Source organism: Pleurodeles waltl, chromosome 2_2 (genome assembly GCF_031143425.1).
Source record: "Pleurodeles waltl isolate 20211129_DDA chromosome 2_2, aPleWal1.hap1.20221129, whole genome shotgun sequence".
NCBI lineage: Eukaryota > Metazoa > Chordata > Amphibia > Caudata > Salamandridae > Pleurodeles > Pleurodeles waltl.
Window position 1 is genome coordinate 1,127,658,633 of NC_090439.1, and position 22,738 is coordinate 1,127,681,370.

General features: G+C 46.4%; 1 protein-coding gene across 1 annotated transcript in view; it reads right to left on the reverse strand.

The window, feature by feature from the left end:
* Positions 1 to 355: 355 nt before the first annotated feature.
* The window catches only part of PPP1R16A (protein phosphatase 1 regulatory subunit 16A), a 290,625-nt gene continuing 268,242 nt past the window's right edge, over positions 356 to 22,738 (reverse strand). The window contains exons 5-10 of the mRNA XM_069220989.1: positions 21,386 to 21,510; positions 15,258 to 15,383; positions 12,603 to 12,678; positions 6,082 to 6,211; positions 4,164 to 4,326; positions 356 to 2,111 (exon numbers count right to left, since the gene is read on the reverse strand). Coding sequence (XP_069077090.1) covers positions 1,629 to 2,111; positions 4,164 to 4,326; positions 6,082 to 6,211; positions 12,603 to 12,678; positions 15,258 to 15,383; positions 21,386 to 21,510 — 1,103 coding nt within the window. The 3' untranslated portion in view covers positions 356 to 1,628. The remainder of the gene's footprint in view (positions 2,112 to 4,163; positions 4,327 to 6,081; positions 6,212 to 12,602; positions 12,679 to 15,257; positions 15,384 to 21,385; positions 21,511 to 22,738) is intronic.

Sequence of the window (22,738 nt, forward strand, 5' to 3'; positions counted from 1 at the left end):
ATCTTTTTGCATCCTGTATCCTTTATAGATTCACATGCTGTGCAAATTCCACCATCCTGCTTGGAGAAGGTTTCTGCTACTCTCATAAGTCACAAGGACCTTCTGTGACGTAGACCCGGAGCCCACAGTTCCCCACACCGTAGATGCCATCTTCAGAAAGCTTTTCCAGCCTTGTGTTTGGTATCAGTGTTCTGCATGAAACACATTCAAAAACCCCTGTCAATGAGAACCATGTTACCCCACGCCCTAGCTTCATGACTTGCTGCTACAGATGACAGCTTAATTGACAACTAGTGCCCCTCTTCACACTCTGGAATCAGGGAAAAGGGACAACAGAAGGAAATAACACTCGACACAGAGGGAGAGGAAACTTCATTGTTTTAACGCAAATGTGCAAAAAATAATCAACATTGGGCATCGATAAACTTCAGAGCTTCAGCAAAGCTGATGATTCACCAAAAATAGACAACTTGGACTTCTTATTAAAATATCAACACTATATAATTATTTTTGTTTTAAATATAGATTTTGTGATCAAAAACGGTAGTGCTTCATATAAAAAGTACAGTAAAGGCGCAATCTCTTGGACGTCTCTGCTGAGCTGCTATCCACGTAGAGTTCAGGAGATGCCCTTGGTCCCAGACGCCAAGTCCTCGATGTGTGGTCGTCCGTCGCCCACACGGACACCCACCCACTCGAAAGGACAAAGAGAGGGGCTCTCCAGGAGCGGTGGGGCTGGCCCAGGTACAGTTTTGATATTGAAGAGTCGTGGACAGCAGTTGCACGGGTTACAAACAGTTTGCACGCCTCTTTCATGGTGAGATGGTTAACACTTGAACCGCGGTACTAAGACCACCGCAATAGCAGAAAATTGCCAAGACGGGCACTACTGACGCCATTTTTGGACCTTGCGGTGAAGCGAAGAAGATGCAAGGTAGAAGGAGAAAGGAGAACATTGACTCAACGAGTGACGGTGCAAACGGACACCGGTGCGTACCTCCCTGAGGAAACGGTGTGTTGGTTTCTGAACAGGTGCAGTAAAAAAGTTCAAAGTTTATACATTAAGGCAAGTGTTTCTTCATTTTAAAGGTGATTTTGAAAAGCTGGGTAAAAAGTTTGCATGACTTCAATGTCAGGTGCTACCTAAGGTCATCAAAGATCTAGCTATAGCAACAATCCTCGTGAGCGTAGCCTCAGGAGGTGATTTGACCAACATCTCGAGTGCTGTATTGTGTCTCTTGCAAGAGTGGATTTCTGTCTTCAGCAGATCGCATCAACTAGCAGCGCTTCCTCATACTCTGACCCCGAAGTTCTCGTGGCTCACAGAGGCAATCGTGGATCTGATGTGCGTGTTACTCAGTTGCGACTTTGTGTATTACTATATCCATGCTTATGATGCATTGCTGCACATGACCCCTATGTTGCTTGACGCCCATAAAGGTAAGCAGACCCCTCGTGCAGTCGCATCATCAGACATGCTGTTGCATGGAGGCAGACGCAGCCTTGCAATGGAAGTGGGCACACACAATCCATTCTGTTCACAAATGAGCACAACATGACCCTACAGACTGGCTCATGCTCCACTATGAACACCGGCCATGCAGAGCTCGACTGCCCATCGCCTCTTCTCACATCAAAGAGCAGCATCGATTCTTCTCTGGGGGGAGCTCTTCTATGGGGGCCACCAGTTTTAACAGTGGGGGGTCCCCACTCACTGCCGTATAAAAAATTGAGTTCTGGTCAACATCTGAAGGCCTACTCTCTGGTGCAGGGGGGCTCTGTGGCACGTCCATCCTTTCACTGGGCGGGAAGTCCTCTGGGTGATGCCGCTGAAGTTTGGCAGCTGCCCGCTGCCGTTTGAGGTCTGCCAGGGTGTGGTGAGACTTCTCGTTGCTTAAGTCAGTGGACATCTCCTGGTGGGTGGCCAGCTGGTAGGAGACGCTGCGGTCCAGCTTCTTGGAGTAGGTGTGCTTTGCCGGAAGGCCCACCATGGAGCCCGCGCTGCCGTTTCTCTGGGCCACCGGCGGGGCCTGCTGCTCGGCTCCATCTGCTTCCCCTACTTCGATAGATGAAGCTTGCTGGCTGGCATCACCTGCAGGGGAATTCTGTAACTGAAAAAAAACACACAGTGAGCAGCCTTTTCAAGCCTTCTCAGCTACAATCTGCATAATTCAACTGCAATATATTGGTACCTTTAATCAAAAAATAAAATTTTATTTTGTTCATCATTTTTCATTGCCCTTTTTACTGTGTGGCTATGGGAAATATAGTTGTTGCTATGAGTGGGAGTATTGTGTACCTTGTAAGTACAATAAGGCTGTTATCGCTCAGGTTAGGGAGCATGTGCACAGTAGACGACAATTTCATAAGGACAATCTGCGCCAAGTGACAGATGGCACCAGACGAGCATACTCCTGTGTATCGTGTCATCTCATTATTCACAGCTAGCCCTACACTCCGGGCAGCAGTGCTGTAAAATACTCCAACTGAGCAAAATTACTTCCTGTCATGCTTCCTATACTAGACGTTTCTAGTCCCCACTTCCTCCAGGCTCATGCAATGTCTTGGCTGCAGGGAAGGGGACCAAAATATCTCTTCAACGTCAAAGAAATAACTTTTTTTACAGAGGTGTATATGCATCACGCATGCGCCACTCTTTAACGTACACACTCGCTCCCCGTACCCTAGTCCTTTTCACTCGCTTTACATACTGAAGGCAGAACATGGTGAGTATGTTTGTACTGAGGGCTGGGTAACTCGGGACTAGCAGTATTAGAGCCACTATAGTAACATATACTTATTGGTTGGCGCAACTCGTACTACCGAATATCAAGGCTAAGAATACTGGGATACGAGATCAAATCGAAGACCAAAGTATTTAAAATTAAGTGCAAATAGAGGAACTATAGATTTACTATTCCTTACTCCACATCTACGTCACTTGAAGATATGTATATCATCCAGGTACATATACATGGAGTTTGGTAGAGAGAATCTACACTCACTTACCTTCCACTATTTTGAATTTGATATTTTGTTTTAATTCAGGGGGGCATACCATATGCATAGTCCCTCTCTTACAGATTGTAATTTAAAAAACAATTCCAAACAAAAAAAAGAAAAATATAAAGAAAGGGCGTTGCGGGCATGTAGCTGGGCTAGAGCGCTCAGCCTCACACGGTGAGGGTCTGCTATGAACAACTGAGATTGGCATGAGCAGCCTGGCTACAAGCAAGCGACAGGAGGCATGTTGAGGAGCCAAGCAGAGAAACTGGCGGTCAGATTGAAAAATAAGCGTGGAGGATCCACGTGCTGTGTCTGATACCGCCCAGCGTAATACCAGGACAGCGTGTGGCGAGCCAGAGGGCGCATAAGGAGTTGGAGTCTGCAGAGTGTACATGTATCAAGTTGTGTCGAGGTGTAGTGTTTACATTGTTACAAATAATGGAATTTGCTGCTCATGAGGTGTTCCGTTCTCCTGACGGATATCCAGGAGGCCATAGGATTGTAGGACAGCGCCCTGCCACTATCCTATTCATTAGCGTGGTTACACATCTTTGCTTACACATCTTACGGAGGAAAGCAACAACATGCCACAGCAGTGTCTACTTCTTGACGGGCATGGTACCCGCTAGGCAGCATACACATCACGTATGTCAGTGATGCTTCACTTGGAATCCATTTTACTTGGCAGGACTAGCGATGGGTGATGATGGTAAGTCGACGAGTAACACAGAATATCAAGAGTTATTGGCAAGAAACAGATCTACTGGAAGTGTACCCGGATGAGCGCCCAGTGGGCACTGGCATTTCATTGCTGAGGATGGTCACACCCAACAGTCTCCGTAAGGGTACCATAAGGGAACATTTTACACTTAGTTTTGCAATTTATTTTTCCCACCTTCGACAGCTGAGCATTTAGATGGCTAAATACGCATGTCTGAGTGCTGCACATATCCCCAATCACTATTTTCCCTCTGAGTTGGCTTGGCAAAGTAACACCCAATAGAAAGCTGTCAGACGGTACGAAAATAGCACTGGTATGCTAAAAGTGGACAGCGACACGGAATAAAAACAGGAAACAGGAAATGGGGAGATTAGTGACAGACCGCAGTTGGTAGGCTCAACACTGCATGTTTCATTGAGGGGATAGGTGGACTTACAGAGGTCTGTTGCTGGAGCTCAGAGTTCGTCTGCCGGTCTTCGTCTTCTAGTTCAGTCTCGCTGTCACGCTGCTGAACCTGCTGCCAGACAATAGCTTCCTTCGCGTGCTCTCTCCGGTACAGGTTGGAGCGCTCAGTCACGCTCACCCGCCGTACCACCTTTCTGTGGGGATCAGACATGGAGTAGAACCAATTTTTCCACGAACAACAGGTGCCCAACATTCTTTTAATAAACCACCCCCATCGCGAGTTTTGTGTCTGCCCTGGTGCATCAACCTGGCCGATTAAGATGGTCTCCTTCCTACACCTCACTCCACATTGACCAGCCGGGACTTATCATAGGCATTTGTGAAACAACCTATAAGGCTTTTCCAGTTGTCAATAAACTTCCATATATTATTAGGACTTTACATTCCTTCTGCCTTACAACTGCAGCCTCAACATCTGCCATGATCTCTTCAATCTAAGTAAGTTCTTAAATTGCAATCCCTTTACCTCCCTGAATTACACCTGTGGGTACACTTTCAGTGCAGGCCCCTGCTGCCGTCATAGACGCATCTCCACTATGTTTTTTTTTACCGTTCACTAATTCTCTCATATACGCTGCTTCAAATCCAGGCATATGCATTTAAGTCTAACTCCTTGACTTCCTGTGCTTTATATGCATGGAAAGCAAGCCAGGCTGTCACAATTTGCTTATGAACCACAAAATAGCCAGCAACCTACAGACAGCATCAGTTAAAACTTTTTTTGGGTAACCACAGGTTACAGATCATCTATAATCTCTGCTTATTTTATCTTGAGGATTTAAAGACCATTAGCATCAGCCTCATCTCTACAGGCCACTGTGAAAGCTTGCCACGTTCAAGAAGAGAAAATTTAACATTTCAATTCCAATTTTACTTGGATCACAATAAAAGTTGTAAACAATTAGAACAAAGTAAATGCTATTGCATGAAAACTTTGAAAGAAAACAGACATTTACGATGGAAAACAGAACAAAAGCATTGTGGAGATTTACCCCACAGTGAGCTTGCATCCCCTCAAACATAATTACCACCAGAGCCGCGGTAATGGTCAGACTGCCGCCAATATGGCAGTCTGACAGCCACATTACGACTGTGGCGATTGCACCATGGTCGGACCGCCAGCACAGCGCTGCCCTGGGGATTACAAGTCCCTTCTCTGCCGGCAATTACATAGCCGATTACATAGCCGATTACTTGGCATGGGCAGAGCAGGGGCCCTCCTGGCCAGCTCCGTCGCGATGTTCACTGTCTGCTCTGCAGACAGTAAACATCACAACGGGTGCTGGTGCACTCTACACACAACAGCATTGCCACCAGCTCTATTATGAGCCGGAAACAATTATGTTGGCCATTTCCCGCTGGGCCGGCGGGCGGGCGGAAACATTGTTTTCGGCCGCTGACCCAGAGGTAACTCTTAATGGGGCACGCGGGAAGGCAGCCGCACTCTCGGCATCCTGACCGTCGGGACTTCGGTGGACGGGCTTTTCCGCCCACTGAAGTCGTAATGACCCCCCTAGTCTTTGATGACATCCCAGTGTTACTCAATACTCCATAGTTACGGTAAGAAGATTGTTGGTGAGCACACACACTTCTTGTCTCTTCCATTTACCTTGGTTTTACTTTAGGCCTCCCTTTCATTTCTACTTAAATTCTTCCTCTCCTAAATCTCTGCTCACATTAATGCACATTTTTACCAGTGGCTGTTCCTGGTTACTTCTGCTGCCTGCCTTTACCTCTTCTCTCTATTCCATCCCTGTTCACTACCTACCTATGCTACAACCCTTGTTGCTTCTTCTCAGACTCCTGATCTGTGCTCAGCTCCCTGTCGCTCTTCTTGCTGTGACGTTCATACTCGAGCCCCCCCTCCGTATCCGTCTAAACGCACTCACCCTCGACTCCCAGCGCTGGAGGTGCGACGCTGCAGCGCACTCTTGTGCTTGTCGTGGGATTTCATGATGGCGTCGTGCTTGTGCTTCAGCTCCAGGAGCTTGGCTCTGACCTCTTCGTCACCGCAAACATCTGCAGGGCGAGAGTAGGAGATGCGTTACAAAATGGCGGCTTGAGAGCCTCCATCTTAAAGGGGCCATGAAGTGAAGAGAAAAAACATAGTCCCTTTTATCCAGTTTTGCATCTGCAACAATCGCCAATATAATGGGAGTTCTAGAATGTTCCTTTGTTCGCTGATGTCTGCTTGAGTTTTATATGGATTGTGACGTCATTCGCGAAAAAGCCCCTTTAAAGGGGACACGGACAATACAGTACTAGTCTTCAAAGGACCAAGACCGAACTACATATCTAGCAGAACACAAAGGAGGGTATTTATAAAGGGAAATTTGTATTCTCTCAGGCAACGTTAAGTCTTTATAGCCGTTAGATCATGTTTAAATTCCTGTCTATGGCAATAAAAGAAAGATTGGATGTCCAAGCACTAAAAACAGCCAGCGATGGGAACGTATTTCCAGGAACTGGGAATTTGAAGGAAGGTCAGGTTACAAAAATACCTACTCACCAGCGGCGGCTCCTCCGTTAGGGCGGAGAAGCGTCGACCCCCCGCCAGCAGAAGAAGCTGCAAACCTTTTACAACAAAAGGATAATAAACTGTCTTTACTATCGTTTCATTGTTAAAGGGGCGGGGCCTTGTGGGGTGACCTGGATGAGGGGAGTCCTCTGTGCACTCCCCTCGGTGCGCATGTATGATAGGCCGGCTGTCTCGGACCGGCCAAACACACATGCGCAGTGTGCTCTCTCCAGCCCGGCACTGTGTTGCTGGGCTGGGGAAAGCAGGCACAGGCTCCCAGTCTGCCTGGGAGCGCCCCAATCCTAACGCTGCTCCTACCGCAGGGCGGGCTGGGAGCCTGTGCCTGTCTGCAGTGCTGAGGGAAAGAGGAGCGGAGCAGCGACACAACTGGTACGTTTCTATTTATATTTATAATTAAATGTGTGTCCCCCCCTATGCACTGCACTCGCCCCGCCCCTTGTGAGCGCAGCGAGCCGCGACTCCTACTCAACCATTGTACTTTATATTAGCAGGAAAGTAAGAGTGTAAATATTCTTGTAATGGTTTTCAGAACTTCAGAACTGAAGAAGAGGTTATCATCCCAGGAAGGATGAATCAACCTTTTGGGGGGCCGCACAAAGGTACACAGTGCTGGTATAGTCGATATAGAATGCAAACTGTAGTAGTCTGTATATTAAATAGAAGTCCCTTTGCAGCCTCCTTTCTTGATGGATAAATGCATGTTATTCGTTCTTTACTAGCTATAATGTGATTGGCGCTTATGCTGTAGACGCTGGAAAATGGGAGGATGCGGGTGCATACCCCGATTCTGCTGCTCGATTGAAAATCCAATGATCATGACAAATGACGACCACCCTGTGTAATACTATTTTAACTATGTAAAATATAATGTAATAGTCAGTTCAAGGTATACATTTCAAGTTGTATCCCACATTAATAAGAGTACCCTGCAGCTACCAAGTTTCAGCTACATAAATACACAGTCCAAAAGGATGCATGACCTTGGTGAATTTTCATAAGTTCACCAATATCCTCTGCAATACTCTGAACAGCACTGAAATGTGGTTTTACTGATACTCTTTGACGTTGACTCTGCAAGAAACTAATGCTGTACTTTTTTCAAGAGAACCACACTAGCTGTTCATGCCTAGTTATTCTGTACTTTTATATCTGATTCTTTTCAGGAGTGTTTTTATATCTCAGATTTTCATAACAGAGCACACTACCACAGGTCACTTAAAGGGTGAGTGTGACAAGTTTATAATGGTATAGGAATTCGACACAACCAACGGCAGCTCTGCCACAAGAACGGAGGAGTGTTGCCCCGCTAAAAAATATGTCCCCAGAAAGGAAAAATAAAATGGTAATAACGTTTATTTATTACCATTTTATTTTTCAGTACCCCCGTCCTAAACCAAGTGTCAGGACAGGGCGTGGCCACTGCTGCTGAGTGACAGCAGCAGGGAGGTGTGCACTCTAGTTTAAAGTGCGCATGTCCCTTTGGCCAGCCAGCCTAACATGCGCACTTCAAATTTCTCTAACCTAGCTGTATTAAGACAGTTAGGTTAGCAAAAGCACAGGCCTCCAGTGCTCTTGTGAGCGCTGAGAGAGGCCGCTCGCTCCAATCCAGGATTGTCTAGTGCTATTAACTGGGCCTCACGGCCACGCTGGAGCTTCCAGAAGCACGACGAGAGGAGAGGGGGACGTCGTGAGGAGAGGAAGACGCTGCCAGTTCAGTGCCTTTTCTTTAAAAAAAAAATATTATTGTAACCCCCACCCTCCCCTAGTACAACCCAGCCGTCACTGGACACAGCTGCACCCACTGAAGAAGCCATGAGGAGCAGATTAGCATGTTACTATTTGAGAGAGAGAGACTGCTGCAACACTCACCCCCTCAGTAAAGTTTACAATACAACTCATCAAACCTCACCCATAGACCACCTGTGAATATATTGTCTGCTTCTGGTGCTCATACCTTAGAGTGTTGTATATTGTAGGAAGTTGGCTCTGTATGTGCTATTTCAAAGTAAGGAATATCATGCACAGAGTCCAAGGGTTCCCCTTAGAGGTAAGATAGTGGTAAAAAGAGATAATACTAATGCTCTATTTTGTGGTAGTGTGGTCGAGCAGTAGGCTTATCCAAGGAGTAGTGTTAAGCATTTGTTGTACACACACAGGCAATAAATGAGGGACACACACAGAGACAATTCCAGGCCAATAGGTTTTTATATTAAAAAATATATTTTCTTAGTTTATTTTAAGAACCACAGGTTCAAGATTTACAGTTAATACTTTAAATGTAAGGTACTTCACTTAGATACTTTAGGAACTTTGAATGAAAACAATATCATGTACAGTCTTTGTAAAAATGGCAATAAGCTATTTTCAAAGTGGACACAGTGCAAAAATCAACAGTTCCTGGCGGAGGTTAGTAAAGGTTAGATTAGGAGGTAAGTAAAACACTTACAAGTCTCAGTCCTGGGGCATAGTCAGCCCACCGTTGGGTGTTCAAGGCACCCCAAAGTTACCACACCAGCAGCTCAGGGCCGGTCAGGTGCAGAGGTCAAAGAGGTGCCCAAAACACACAGGCGCCTATGGAAAACAGGGGTGCTCCGGTTCCAGTCTGCCAGCAGGTAAGTACCTGCGTCCTCTGGGGCAGACCAGGGGGGTTTTGTAGAGCACTGGGGGGGGACACAAGTAGGCACACAAAACACACCCTCAGCGGCACAGAGGCGGCCGGGTGCTGTGTGCAAAGCAGGCGTCGGGTTTCAGGTAGGAATCAATGGAGGGACCCGGGGGTCACTTTAGCGGTGCAGGCAGGCACAGGGGGGGCTCCTTGGGGCAGCCACCACCTGGGCTAGGCAGAGGGTCGCCTGGGGGTCACTCCTGCGTCGAAGTTCGGTTCCTTCAGGTCCTGGGGGCTGCAGGTGCAGTGTTGTTCCAGGCGTCGGGTCACTTGTTACAGGCAGTAGCGGTCAGGGGGAGCCTCGGGATTCTCTCTGCAGGCGTCACTGTGGGGACTCAGAGGGGTCGTCTCTGGTTACTCACGGGCTCGCAGTCGCTGGGGAGTCCTCCCTGTGGTGTTTGTTCTCTGGATCTCGAGCCGGGGGCGGCGGGTGCAGAGTGTGAAGTCTCACGCTTCCGGCAGGAAACGTGCAGTCTTTGAAAGTTGCTTCTTTGTTGCAAAAAAGTAGCTGGTTTAGAACAGGGCCGCTGTTCATGGGAGTTTCTTGGTCCTGTAGTCCAGGGCAGTCCTCTGAGGCTTCAGAGGTCGCTGGTCCCTGTCGGATGCATCGCTGGAGCAAGTTTTTGAAGTTGGATACAGGCCGGTAGGGCTGGGGCCAAATCAGTTGTCGTCTTCCTCCTCTGCAAACTTGTACGTCAGCAGTCCTTCTTCTTTCTTCAGGTTGCAGGAATCTGATTTCCTGGGATCTGGGGAGCCCCTAAATACTGAATTTAGGGGTGTGTTTAGGTCTGGGAGGGCAGTAGCAAATGGCTACTGTCCTTGAGGGTGGCTACACCCTCTTTGTGCCTCCTCCCTGTGGGGAGGGGGGCACATCCCTAATCCTATTGGGGGAATTCTCCAAACTCAAGATGGAGGATTTCTTAAGGCAGGGGTCACCTCAGCTCAGGACACCTTAGGGGCTGTCCTGACTGGTGGGTGACTCCTCCTTCTTTGTCTCATTATCTCCTCCAGCCTTGCCGTCAAAAGTGGGGGCAGTGGCCGGAGGGGCGGGCATCTCCACTAACTGGGATACCCTGGGGCGCTGTAACAAAAGGGGTGAGCTTTTGAGGCTCACCGCCAGGTGTAACAGTTCCCGCAGGGGGAGGTGAGAAGCACCTCCACCCAGTACAGGCTTTGTTCCTGGCCACAGAGTGACAAAGGCACTCTCCTCATGTGGCCAGCAACATGTCTGGTGTGTGGCAGGAACTGGTCAGTCTACACTAGAAGTCGGGTATGTATTCAGGGGACATCTGTAAGATGCCCTCTGGGTGTATTTTACAATAAATTGCACACTGGCATAAGTGTGCATTTATTGTGCTGAGAAGTTTCATACCAAACTTCCCAGTTTTCAGTGTAGCCATTATGGAACTGTGGAGTTCGTGTTTGACAAACTCCCAGACCACATACTCTTATGGCTACTGTGCACTTACAATGTCTAAGGTTTTGTTTAGGCACTGTAGGGGCATAGTGCTCATGCACATATGCCCTCACCTGTGGTATAGTGCACCCTGCCTTAGTGCTGTAAGGCCTGCTAGAGGGGTGACTTACCGATGCCACAGGCAGTGTGAGGTTGGCATGGCACCCTGAGGGGAGTGCTATGTCGACTTAGTCATTTTCTCCCCACCAGCACACACAAGCTGTGAGACAGTGTGCATGTGCTGAGTGAGGGGTCCCTAGGGTGGCATAAGACATGCTGCAACCCTTAGAGACCTTCCCTGGCATCAGGGCCCTTGGTACCAGGGGTACCAGTTACAAGGGACTTGCCTGAGTGCCAGGGTTGTGCCAATTGTGGAGACAAAGGTACAGTTTAGGGAAAGAACACTGGTGCTGGGGCCTGGTGAGCAGGGTCCCAGCACACTTTCAATCATAACTTAGCATCAGCAAAGGCAAAAAGTTAGGGGGTAACCATGCCAAGGAGGTATTTCCTTACATATATGAAACCTTCAAAGTGAAGTGTGTCGTCTGGGTCCACCATACTTCTCACTGTTTCGAAGAAAAGAAGGGAAGCTGACTAGTTCTGCGTGATTTGATTCCACATACCCAAGTTAGCTTCTGAGCAATGGTAAAAAAAAAACACTTACTTCAGCTAAAAAAATATCCAAGAATTGAGGTCATGCTTTCTTGGTGTTTTACGTTTTTTAACCCTTTTTGAATTCAGGTACCACTACATTTTCTGACCTATTCATATTTCTCATATGAATTTGCTTGGACCTTTGCACAGGGACTCATTTAGAGTTGGGTGGAGTGGGAGCACCGCCAAAATCCTGGCTCCGCCATGTCGTCAGGAGGTGGATAATTCTCCATGTTCGGAAGGGCGGAGCCCCAGGTGACTACACTGTGAAACCTTTGCAGTCCATCTGCCCCATGGATCACAATGGCAGAACCCTCTTCATTTTCAGGCCTCCTGGGATGACCATGCCACGGTCACAGGCAGGAAATGACAGAAATATCCACAACATGCAAGCTGTTTTCTAAAAACACAAATGCCAAGCGGGCCACAATATTCGGCACCCAGTTTTACTGCATTACCCACAGAAGCAGATGCACTTTTGAAAAATAAATCCCTATTGAGAAGGTGGTGATCTCTAAATTTGGTGGGCAATTCCTCTTCCGGAAATATGGTCTACGCCTACCTAGTGAACCCAGCAGGCTATCCATCCATCTCATAATCAGCCCCATAGTTTTCTTTAAATGCTGTCATATAGCCAATGTAGTCCAGATGATTTATGCGTGGTCAAATATTCTATGAGGGAGGAAAAACCTGCTTATCCTTATAAAGAATACAAAAGTGTGAGCTCACTAGTATATTTTACCAATACAATGTAGGGGACATATGTATGATGTTAAACGGATACATCTATAAAACGCGGAACCCCAACACCTCGGGATCAGGCGGATGGTACCTGCAACCTGATGATGCTACGCTGTGAAAGAGAATAAATTCACCACGAAAGGAGGTTTAGAGGAGAGTCAAAGAAGGAAGCATCAGAAAGATGGTAGCAAATGCATGGAACCCTTCCCAGATTAAGTGGTCCAAGGAAACAGTAATTGAGAGGAAAATAAGGAAAGTGAACAGATTGGCACTGAGCAGGGAATGTGGTGCGAAGGACATGCATGGAAGCTCGACTAGGCGTATCTTGCTTGGTGCCAGATGGTGTGGTACCTACCCAACGGCATCTCATCGAGCACTGACTTCGAGTTCAGGTCGGCTCCATGGGCCACCAGCATCTCCACGAGATGAACCTGCGAAAGCACAATCATTGGTTCATGCTGATGATGCCATCTTGACACGGGATAAGACAAGAATGCTTAAGATATTGGTATTTTCTCTGCGACACAAACTCTAATCTATGTACCTATACTCCAACGCAATGTATTTTCTAAAGGTAAAACCAGAGTAGGCTCCTTGTAACCTGATCAAATATAGGCTAAATTAAATCAGTCCTGAATTAACACCCAACTTACATCACTTTTGAGAATAAAACACCTTCACATTTTTGTCAACTGCGGTGACCCCACGTCAGTGTTCAACCACATTTACTGCACCATGGCCTGAGGTCACGGGGACCACAGGCTCTCTCTAGGCCCCCACAGACTGAACGCAAGCTGACAGCACCACCTTCACCGGGTATTGACTTCTAGCATTCATGGCCACCACAGACACCTCTCCGCCCCTAGTTTTGATTCTGTATGACAAAAGTTTGAGAGGATGTAGGAAGTATGAAAGAGGTATCAGGGCAAAAACAAAACTTAACTGCATTTAGAATTTATAAACAAGGGATGGTTTTCTCCTCCCTGGTGTGGAAAATAATGTTATTGTCTCAGAAGGCTATAATTTTAAGGGTTGCAGCAACTGGAGTCTGCTTCAAAGTAGAGTTTTCTCAAAGGAAACCATACATCTCTCAAGTTTTTCAGCTTTGTAAGGGTTCGAGTGAGCCACCTTCAATGGTTAGGATCTTCACATCATCATTGGGTCTGTAATTTACACCTTTCATCAGTTAAGAAGGTGGATTCTCAGCAATGGCGACCTAGGTGTATCTAAATGATGACTCAGAAGAAAATGGGCATTAGTGTTCTCTTCGGGGAAGACCTCTGTTGATCTGACCTCCTGGCCTGCTCCTGGGATGCCCTGTTGACAGCAACCCAGACTCATATGGCGTGCACCAGACACCAAAGATCATACACACATGGGGCATCGAAAGGCAGATAAACATTTAGCATGTTGTCTAAGCACCCTGTGTTTTTTACATCTGCTTATTTGTCGGCAAATTCAGCCAAAGAGGCTTCTTCAACAGATCAACAAGAGGGTTATGGTTGGGCTCACGTCTTTTTCGGAGACCCACAGGTGAACCTGTTCAGACAGAAGATAACATATTCCACAGTTATCGCCACGGACCTTGCATCGGGAGACCTCTTTCCCGACTTTCCACTGGCAAATATTATTGGATGAAACCTGGTGTATCCCATAGGTATCTACACAGCACAGATCTGTCCCACAGGCTCCAGAGAGACACTTGGCTATCAAAGGCAAATAAACAGTAGCCTCCATCTTGCCTCCAGGTATCACCTGACGAGGGCCCGCCCCTTGTCGGGGAGCTCAGCCCACTTTGTCCTCCTACAGAAGCCCCTCTGTTTGCCCTGACCACACGTCTGTCCTGGTGTTTCTGCTCTTGCAGGTATGATGCTATATTAGTTAGACACTGCTATGGGAATTAAAACCCCAAGTTCATTTGGTGTCACCTGGTGCCATAATGACGAACCTCTGCTGGACACTCTCTGTGCACACGCTCAGGATAGTTTAATTGCCAAAATCCGAAGCGTCATTAGCCTCTTTAATTAAAGGATGGCGAAATGACCCATTTAATTTCTACGACAGCCAAGACAGGCAGAGGGTGATAACGACACGATTTTACTGCTTCTCAAGTGAAGTATTACTTGCAGATCTCCTGACTTGCTCAAGGCAATATCTTTTTAATCAATTACCAACTCACTTGCCCCCCTGTGATGGAGAGACTCAAGGGAAAATATGATGTGTTTAGTGTACAAGTGGCGTTGTCAGGGTGGACTGTGATACAAAACTGGGGCAAAACATCAGGACTGTTCTTTACTCTTGTTGGGGCGAAAGGCCAGAGGCTAATCTGCAAATGTTTTCTTGTGCACACAGATGTTTTTTAAGACTGTCACACCCAAGACATACTGATTTCCATGAAGTTTGGAAGAGCACATATGATAGAACAAGGAATGGTTTATTTCTAGCAAAGAATCTTTTGGCTTTTCTGATAACACCCGGCCAATTCTCCATGTTCTGATCCCTCTTCGTCAAGTGGTGAGAAGTGATGCCCAAGTGATCTGGGAGCTTGAGTAGAGTTCTAGGCACATATGTGACGGTATCAATATTAGCTGGTCCATGCTACACCTCATTCAGGATGCAGTCTGACCACACGTCTGGGTTCAGGCGAGACCTGAGAGAGTTATGGCACTCAGAGGAATTTCGACTATGGTTGTCAAAATATCTAATGATAAATAGAAGGATTATCAGGCAGAAAATACCCTCTAAAAGCAACTGTTCCAGTTCATAGTTATGAGCATCAAAACACGTGTATGTCAATGGCCCTTGCACTTATTTTTACCAACTTTGTGTAGCATGTAGAAAACTCTCATGCCCTTTGCATCTCTGACCAACACCAGTAATCCTGATTTCACATAAGTGCACACAGAAACATAAACGTACAATACACAGCTTGACCCCTTACATCCTGCACTAAAGAGCATGTGCCTTGTGGCAGTCATGCAGCACGCATGCAGCTGTCTGTACTACTCACCTGTCCCCAGCAGGCAGCGGCGTGTAGGGGTTCCCACCCATCGTGGTCCCTGAGGTTCACACGGGCCTTGTGTTCCATCAGGAGGTCTGCCGCCCCGAGGTACCCGTTTGCTGATGCAATGTGCAGCTGAAAAACACAACACGCGTCATTTCACCTTCCCTGCTCACTGTCCATGTCAAAATGCCTGACTCACATGTCCATCAACCCAGCAGAAAGCTCCAGGAGTGGTTTGGCTGCATTTACACGAGTATGAGACCTTGGAGGGGGCGTGGGTACATTTACATAAGTATGGGACCACAGAAGGGGCTGTGGCTCCTATGTACATATGTATGAGACCTCAGAAGGAAGTGCGGCTGCATTTCATATGTATGAGACCTCAGAAGTGGATAGGACTGCATTTCCACATGTATGAGACCCTGGAAGGGGGTACGGCTGTATTCACATATGTGTAAGATTTAGAAGGAGGCGCTGCTGCATTTACTTATGTACGAGACCCCAGAAGGGGGTGTGGGTACATTTACATACGTGTAAAACCTCAGATGGGGTGAGGCTAGATTTACATATGTATGAGACTTCAAAAGGAGGTGGGACTGCATTAACATATGAATGAGGCCACAGAAGGGGCTGAGGCTCCATTTACATATGTATGAGACCCCGAAAGAGGGTGTGATACCTCAGAGGAGCAGCTGTATTTACATATGTGTACAAGACCTCAATAGGCAGGCCCACTGGAATTTTGCTATTCTGTGGCCGCTGCACTTTTTGCATAATTAAGGATTTCCCGCATGTGCCACATAATTCATCATTTGCCGCATAATTTGCAGATTTTAACAAAAAAAAGATGTTTATAGCTTAATGGATCAAAAGTTCTAAACAAATATGGCGGCTCGGGTTCATGTGCAGCAGAAGGCTTTTTGCAAAGGTTGACTGGTCATCTTTCAGTTGCTAGTTGTTCTATATGGGTGTTAAACTAGTAATAATCAAGGTGAACTCTTTTCTTAGACAGACTTACTGTGTGTAAAAATGATCAAATAATGTAGTAATACTATCACAAAATGTACCGCATTACGCTACATAATTTGCCTTTTCTTTCCACATGATTTAATCAACCTTGCTGCATAATTTGATCCTCGTCTGCCGCATAATTCCAGTGGCCCTGGCAATAGAGGATGCAGCTGCATTACATATGTATGAGACCTCAGAAGGGGGTGGGGCAACATTTACATATGTATCAGACCTCAGGAGTAGGTGTGGCTGCATTTAAATATCTATGAGTCCTCAGCAAGGGATACAGCTCCATTACATATGTACCAGAGCCTGGAAGGAGGTACAGTTACATTTATGTATGTATGAGATCTCACTCAGAGGTGGGCGGGGCTATAGGTACGTATGTACGAGGCCTCAAAAGGAGTATGGCAACATTTACAGATGTAGGTGACATCATTAGGCGTGTGGCTGTAGTTACCTATGTTTGCGACCTCAGAAGGGGTTGATTCTGCATTTATGTATGTATGAGACCTTAGAAGGGGAAGCACCTGCATTTACATATGTATGAGACCTCAGGTGGGGGTGGGGCTAGATTTACATATGCATGAGACCCAAGAAAGTGGTGGGACTGCATTTAAATATATATGTGACCACAGAAAGGGCTGTGGCTCCTGTGTACAGATGTATGAGATCCCAAAACAGTGTACTAGATGTCAGAAGGGGGGGGATGAATTTACATATATATGAGACCGCAATAGGGGATGCTGTTACATTACATATATACAAGACTTCAGAAAGGGGTACAGTTGCACTCACATATGTATAAGCTGTCAGACGGGGTGCAGATGTATTTACAGACGTGTGAGTCTCCAGAATGCGGTTTAGCTCCATATACATACGTACGAGACATCAAAAGAGGAAGCGCGTGCCTTTACATACGTGCACGACTTTAGAAGGGGATACGGCTGCAGTTACATATGTATGAGCCCTCGGAAGGGGGTGACATTGCATGTACAGATGTATCAGGCCCCAGGAGGAGATGTGACTGTGTTCATTGATGCTTCGGAAATCACAGGGGCTCCTGGTCCTCGCCCAGATGGCCACTGCGCTCCCCCATCAATCCCTCAGAGATTGATCCTGGACCTTGGGGGAGTCCCAAAGCCACCAGCACACACAACTTGCTTCACTACCCTCTATGACTTATTGACACCATCCCTCACTCACATCCTGCCACTCTCTGTCCACACACATGGTGCAGCATTACTTTGAAAACAAGCCACATCAGCTGGGAAGAAAGACCAATGACTACACAGTCCACCGCACTGTGACACGAGACACCCAGCAAAGCTTCTGTTTCATTCTGGCTACGGAAGACCAGATCAATCTGCCAAAAATGACCCTCAAAACTGCACTTTTCTACTCTCACAAGTGCCCACTTCCTTTTACTGCCATCATCAAGGAGAGGATCAACCACACAACCACTGCTCTCCACACTGAGCTAGCGACATTCTGAAAACACCACGCGTCTTCCAAAAAGGGTGGGGGTGTAGTCATTCTATTCAGCCGATCCATCCCTTTAATTCTCACAAGCACGTCAACCAAACCCCCAGTATCATTTAAATACCACAACACAACACTCACGACAAGCATGACCACTCTACCTGTCACCCCGCGTGCAATGGTCCACCCATTCAAAGAACTTGACACCAGTCTTGAACTATTCACTCCTTGCAGACTGTTAACACCCTATTCTGTTTCTCATAATCCCCCATCAATGTCCCATCATTGTTAGCCATTGATTTTGCTCACTACTTCTACTAAACAAGCATTGGCAAAGCCAAGAGGTGCTGCCTTGATCATAACATACAGCATTTGTAAGATGTTGTACCGAATGGCAAAGAGCCAAAAATAAAAATGCAATCATTAATGCAGCCTTGTCGTTCGGCTGGTATGTGCATGCTATATTATGCATGCACACCTACAAAATGATGTAGGCATGATTTTGTAAATTTACTTATTCATCCCAGATGGATCGGTAAATAAATTAAAAAAAAATAGAGTGGCTTTAAAGCATTTTTAAGGACCATAAGCCGCCAGCAATTTGCTGTCCAGTGTTCTGTAAAAATAAAAGAAATTATAAATATAAGAGGCCATAGGTAAGGCAGCGACGGCGAGCGGGAGGGTGGGTAGGTGGGGGCAGCCACAGGGAAGGTGAGAGGGGAAACGCAGCACATCGGAGAGAGAGAAAGCGATGCGGGGAAGGGGTACACCAGAGCACCAAGGCAAGGATGACACGGAGGGGGTGGGGGAGAAGCACAGGGGCGAGAGAGGTCAACACGGAGCACAGCAGAAAGGGGGGGGACGAGAAATACAGGAGAAAGCTGGAAAACACATGCCCTCGTGAGTTGCTTCACCAAAAAGAACAATGTAGTTCCAGAAAAGTAAGCAGCAGACAGGCACACGTAAATAGGATGTGCTCCAGGGGGCTGACAAGCACAGAAGAGGAAAGCAATCTCAACACAAAGCAACAAATAAGAAGGAAGCTAAGAGGAGTGACAGTTAAGTCAACCAACGGTAAGCAGTGGGTGGCCACTAAGCCCACAATAGGCCATGCACTGTCTGGAAGGCTCAACCAAAAAATCACTACCATCAGGGATACCCTGATCACACTAGTCACTGCTTCACCACCACCCTCCAACACAAAAACAGCATCCCAATCTCACACAAATACACTCTCAGATTTCGGGCTAACATCAAGAACTGAACTCCTTCCCGTAATAGAAATCACAAGTCCCTCCTTTGCGTCACCTTACAGCTTACAGATTATCAACCTTCTAAAATGGATATCCAACACCATACTTTGTCTGACTACTAATAACCATCCCCTCACTAAAGGCATCTACCCCACACACGTTAACTCAGAAATCAGTTTACTCCTCCAGAAAAAGCCTAAGCCCTCCTCCTCAGACAACTATCACCCAACTGTCACCCAGCATCCCAATTGTCTTTGTTTTTTAAGATATAAGAATGGTCTTTCACCACCTCACACTCTATCCCTCCTCAAAAATACCTATTAACACCCCCCTACCAGGTTTTTGTACCCTCCATTCCACAAAAAAGGGCCTCACACATCCGTCGAACATCACCACCACACATCAAAACCTTCCCTCTTCCATTCTTATACTAACCCTATCCGATTCCTTTGACGCTGCTGATCACCCTACACTAGTCTCCTTCCTCCTCTCACCAAGCATCACTGGCCTTGCTCATGCCTGGTTCACCTCTCCAGACACTCATGTATTGTGTCTTGTGACTCAGACATCCGTTTCCCACTCAAGTCCACGTGGGTGTCGCACAAGGATCAGTCCTTGGCCATCTTCATTCTCTCTAGATGTTACCTCTCCGTTGACATCATCTCCTCTTTCAGATCCTTATATCACCTCTGTGCAAATGAAAAACAAATCTTATCCTTCCAAACTTTTACACCTAACCTGTAGGTGAGCATCTAGGGCTACTTCAGAGCTATCTGCCACTGGATGGCTCTACGAGCGATCTCCTCCAAAACTGAAATCCTATGCTTTCCACCACACCCACTCCCTAATCAACACCATCATATTTCCCTGCATACTCCCTGAATTTAACCTCAGCAGTAAGAATCCTTGATGTCCTTGTAAGGCCATCAATGAGGATGGAGGCTTTCATCACCTCCATTGACGCCACAGCATCAATTACTTAACATACAAAAGACCTGCTCACGGATACTTTTCAATGCAGCCGAAGCACTCGTTGCCACACTAGTCTTATGGATACTAGACGAGTGCAACAGTCATCTGGTTGCCTCTTCAACTAGCCCTGAACTTTGGTGCCAGCATTCTACTCAACCTACCTAAACCCCCCCAAGCCTCTGCCTAATGACACCTGGCCATTGGCTCACCACCACCAACAGAGCTTATACGACTGATATCAGTATTCAGTTCAATAAACTATCCGGCCCTTAGCCAGGTTTCGAGTTGTTGAGTACCTTATCAAGCTCTACACCAACTTAAAACCTGAGACTCACCAACCACAAGTTTCTGGCAAGACCTAAACCCACTCAGCCGCCTCCAATTTCTGAGTCTTCTTGCGGTTAGGATCACTACCTAGGAACTCTCTACAAGCCTGTTATTCATGCGTTTGACTTGGTAGAACATGGAACACAAGACGGCTAACTAATCACCAAGTGGTAAACATGTCAGTTGTATGCCTTGTTTTTGCCTTCAGCTGCTGACATGACAGGTCTTATTGGTATGGGTTTGTCTTCACAATTTAGATTCATATATTTGATTCAATTCAGAAAGCCCTATCTGCCATTTCCACAAACTATTTAAACAACCTAACATTCATTACCTTTGTACCAACATTGATGCTGCGTACAACATTTGGTATTGGTTATCCATCAGCGCTCACCAAAAACAATATTTAAATGATTGTAGTGGATCGAAGCAGTGAGAAATATCATCTCCACAAATCTCTGTATTTTAATTTCGAAAGAGGACTGCTAGGTACTCTTCTAAGTGCTGAAATAACATGGTAGCAGGAGATTTTCTAGCAAATTCCATTTCTTTCAACCATCGAAATGAGAGATGCTTCTTTTTACGTTTCCAGATAGCAGAGACGTTTTATAGCTGGGCAGTAGAGCATGCTAAATACAAAAACCAGACTCGCTCAGTCATTCTCCTGATAGAGAACCGTATACAGATCTGGACCCAATATATCCAGCCCCAGTTTGTTAATCCCTATTCCAGGTTGGACAATTTATCAAAGTCGGTCACTACCGTAGATAGCAAGAATGGAATCGGTGACTCCGGACTGACTATCTCAGAATCAAAGCCATAGATCACTGTTGTCTGTAAATGATTATAATTTGCATCATTGCGTATAGGTCTTGCAGCGAGATCCTCTCTTCCAAACCAGATATAGCAAGAGAGTCATACTGACAGAAGTTGATACGAAAGTACCTCAGAATCCAAGAAGGATTAGACTTTGCCCAAATTCATTTACTGTTATGTTCATCCTGGCACGTGCCGGGACTTCTCAATGATCTATTGATGCGCAATGCACCCACCATGAAGCACCCCTGTCAGTCTAGACGACGGCCTTACCAAACTCGTCCCATTGTCATCTTGAGTGTTGACGTCGGCACCCGCCTGCACCAGCTTACGGATGTCCTCCATCATCTGAAGCTCCTTGGCCGACCTGGCCTCCTCAATCTTCTCCTGGGTGATACCTACAATGAAAAGAGACCAGACTGATGTCAAGTGTCCGGTGAAACGTGCTAAAGGCAAACAAAGGGACAAGGCTGACATGTGAGCACGCCGACCAGCAGAACAACCATATATGAAGAGATAACATTAGGACTAGGACACATGAGAAAACGTTAGGTAATGGAAACAATAATTCCACAGCGAGGATATCCTGAATCGAGTGTCATACACTTAAGAGTGTCTTCAATACAGAAGACGAGGAACACCCATTTTAGAGTCCTCTTGAAACACTCTGGCTGCCTATTTCTTTAAACCTAGTCCTCGTTCGAGCCAACAAGAACCCCGAGGCCTTGCCCTGACCTTCAATTTTCTCTTGCACATTAGAGAGTTGCATTAACCCGTCACTCTGAGAACTTCATCGACGTGAGTATTACAGAACTTCAGATACTCAGGCTCAAACTATAAACAAGGGACAGAGTCACTCGTAACATTTAAGGACTGCCTGTTGAGATGGATGGCCATGTTGAGAGTCGTCCCAGAGGCTTGTGCGTCACAGGTGCACATCGGAGCATTATCCACTCCTCTTTTAATCCATCAAAGGTTGATAAAATTGGTGTAGTTGGGAATTGGAATATGTAATAATAAAAATATGGTTATCATTATTATTTTTTTATGACTGTTGTGATAAGGAAGCTGATCACAACATATATTGCAATACGTGCTTATGCTTGGTACGAGAACTGCTTCACCCAATTAGGCTCATGACCCCACACCAAAATCTCACAGACCCAAATGCAGCACAGGACGCCGGCCCGAGTGAAAAGTAACACTGTTGCAGAGTTTTCAACATTTACACAACTGAAGATGCACAGAATTTTGAAATTCATGTTAGAGAATTTTTTAGCAGAACCTTAGCCACAGGCATAGGAGCAGCTTCATTCAGCATCTTTGTTGGTGTGTGTGGTTCAGCAGATAGTACAAGGACCATTCACCAACGCAGCATGAGTTGCAACATAGTTGAGGCGGTCACGGAGGAGAGCGTGGATCCAGGAGGAGAGACATAACCTGTCTGCCGTTGACCTGAAGAAGCACTTTTAAGGTCCTTTTTGAACATCATCTGATGACGGTTACGCGTTTTACAGCCTATGTAAGGTGAAGGCTAGTTTCAAAATATTTAGGTAATGAAGTATGTTTCTTAGCGGTATGAGGTTTCACACAGACAGATCACCTTCTCTGTAACGCAGTATACTT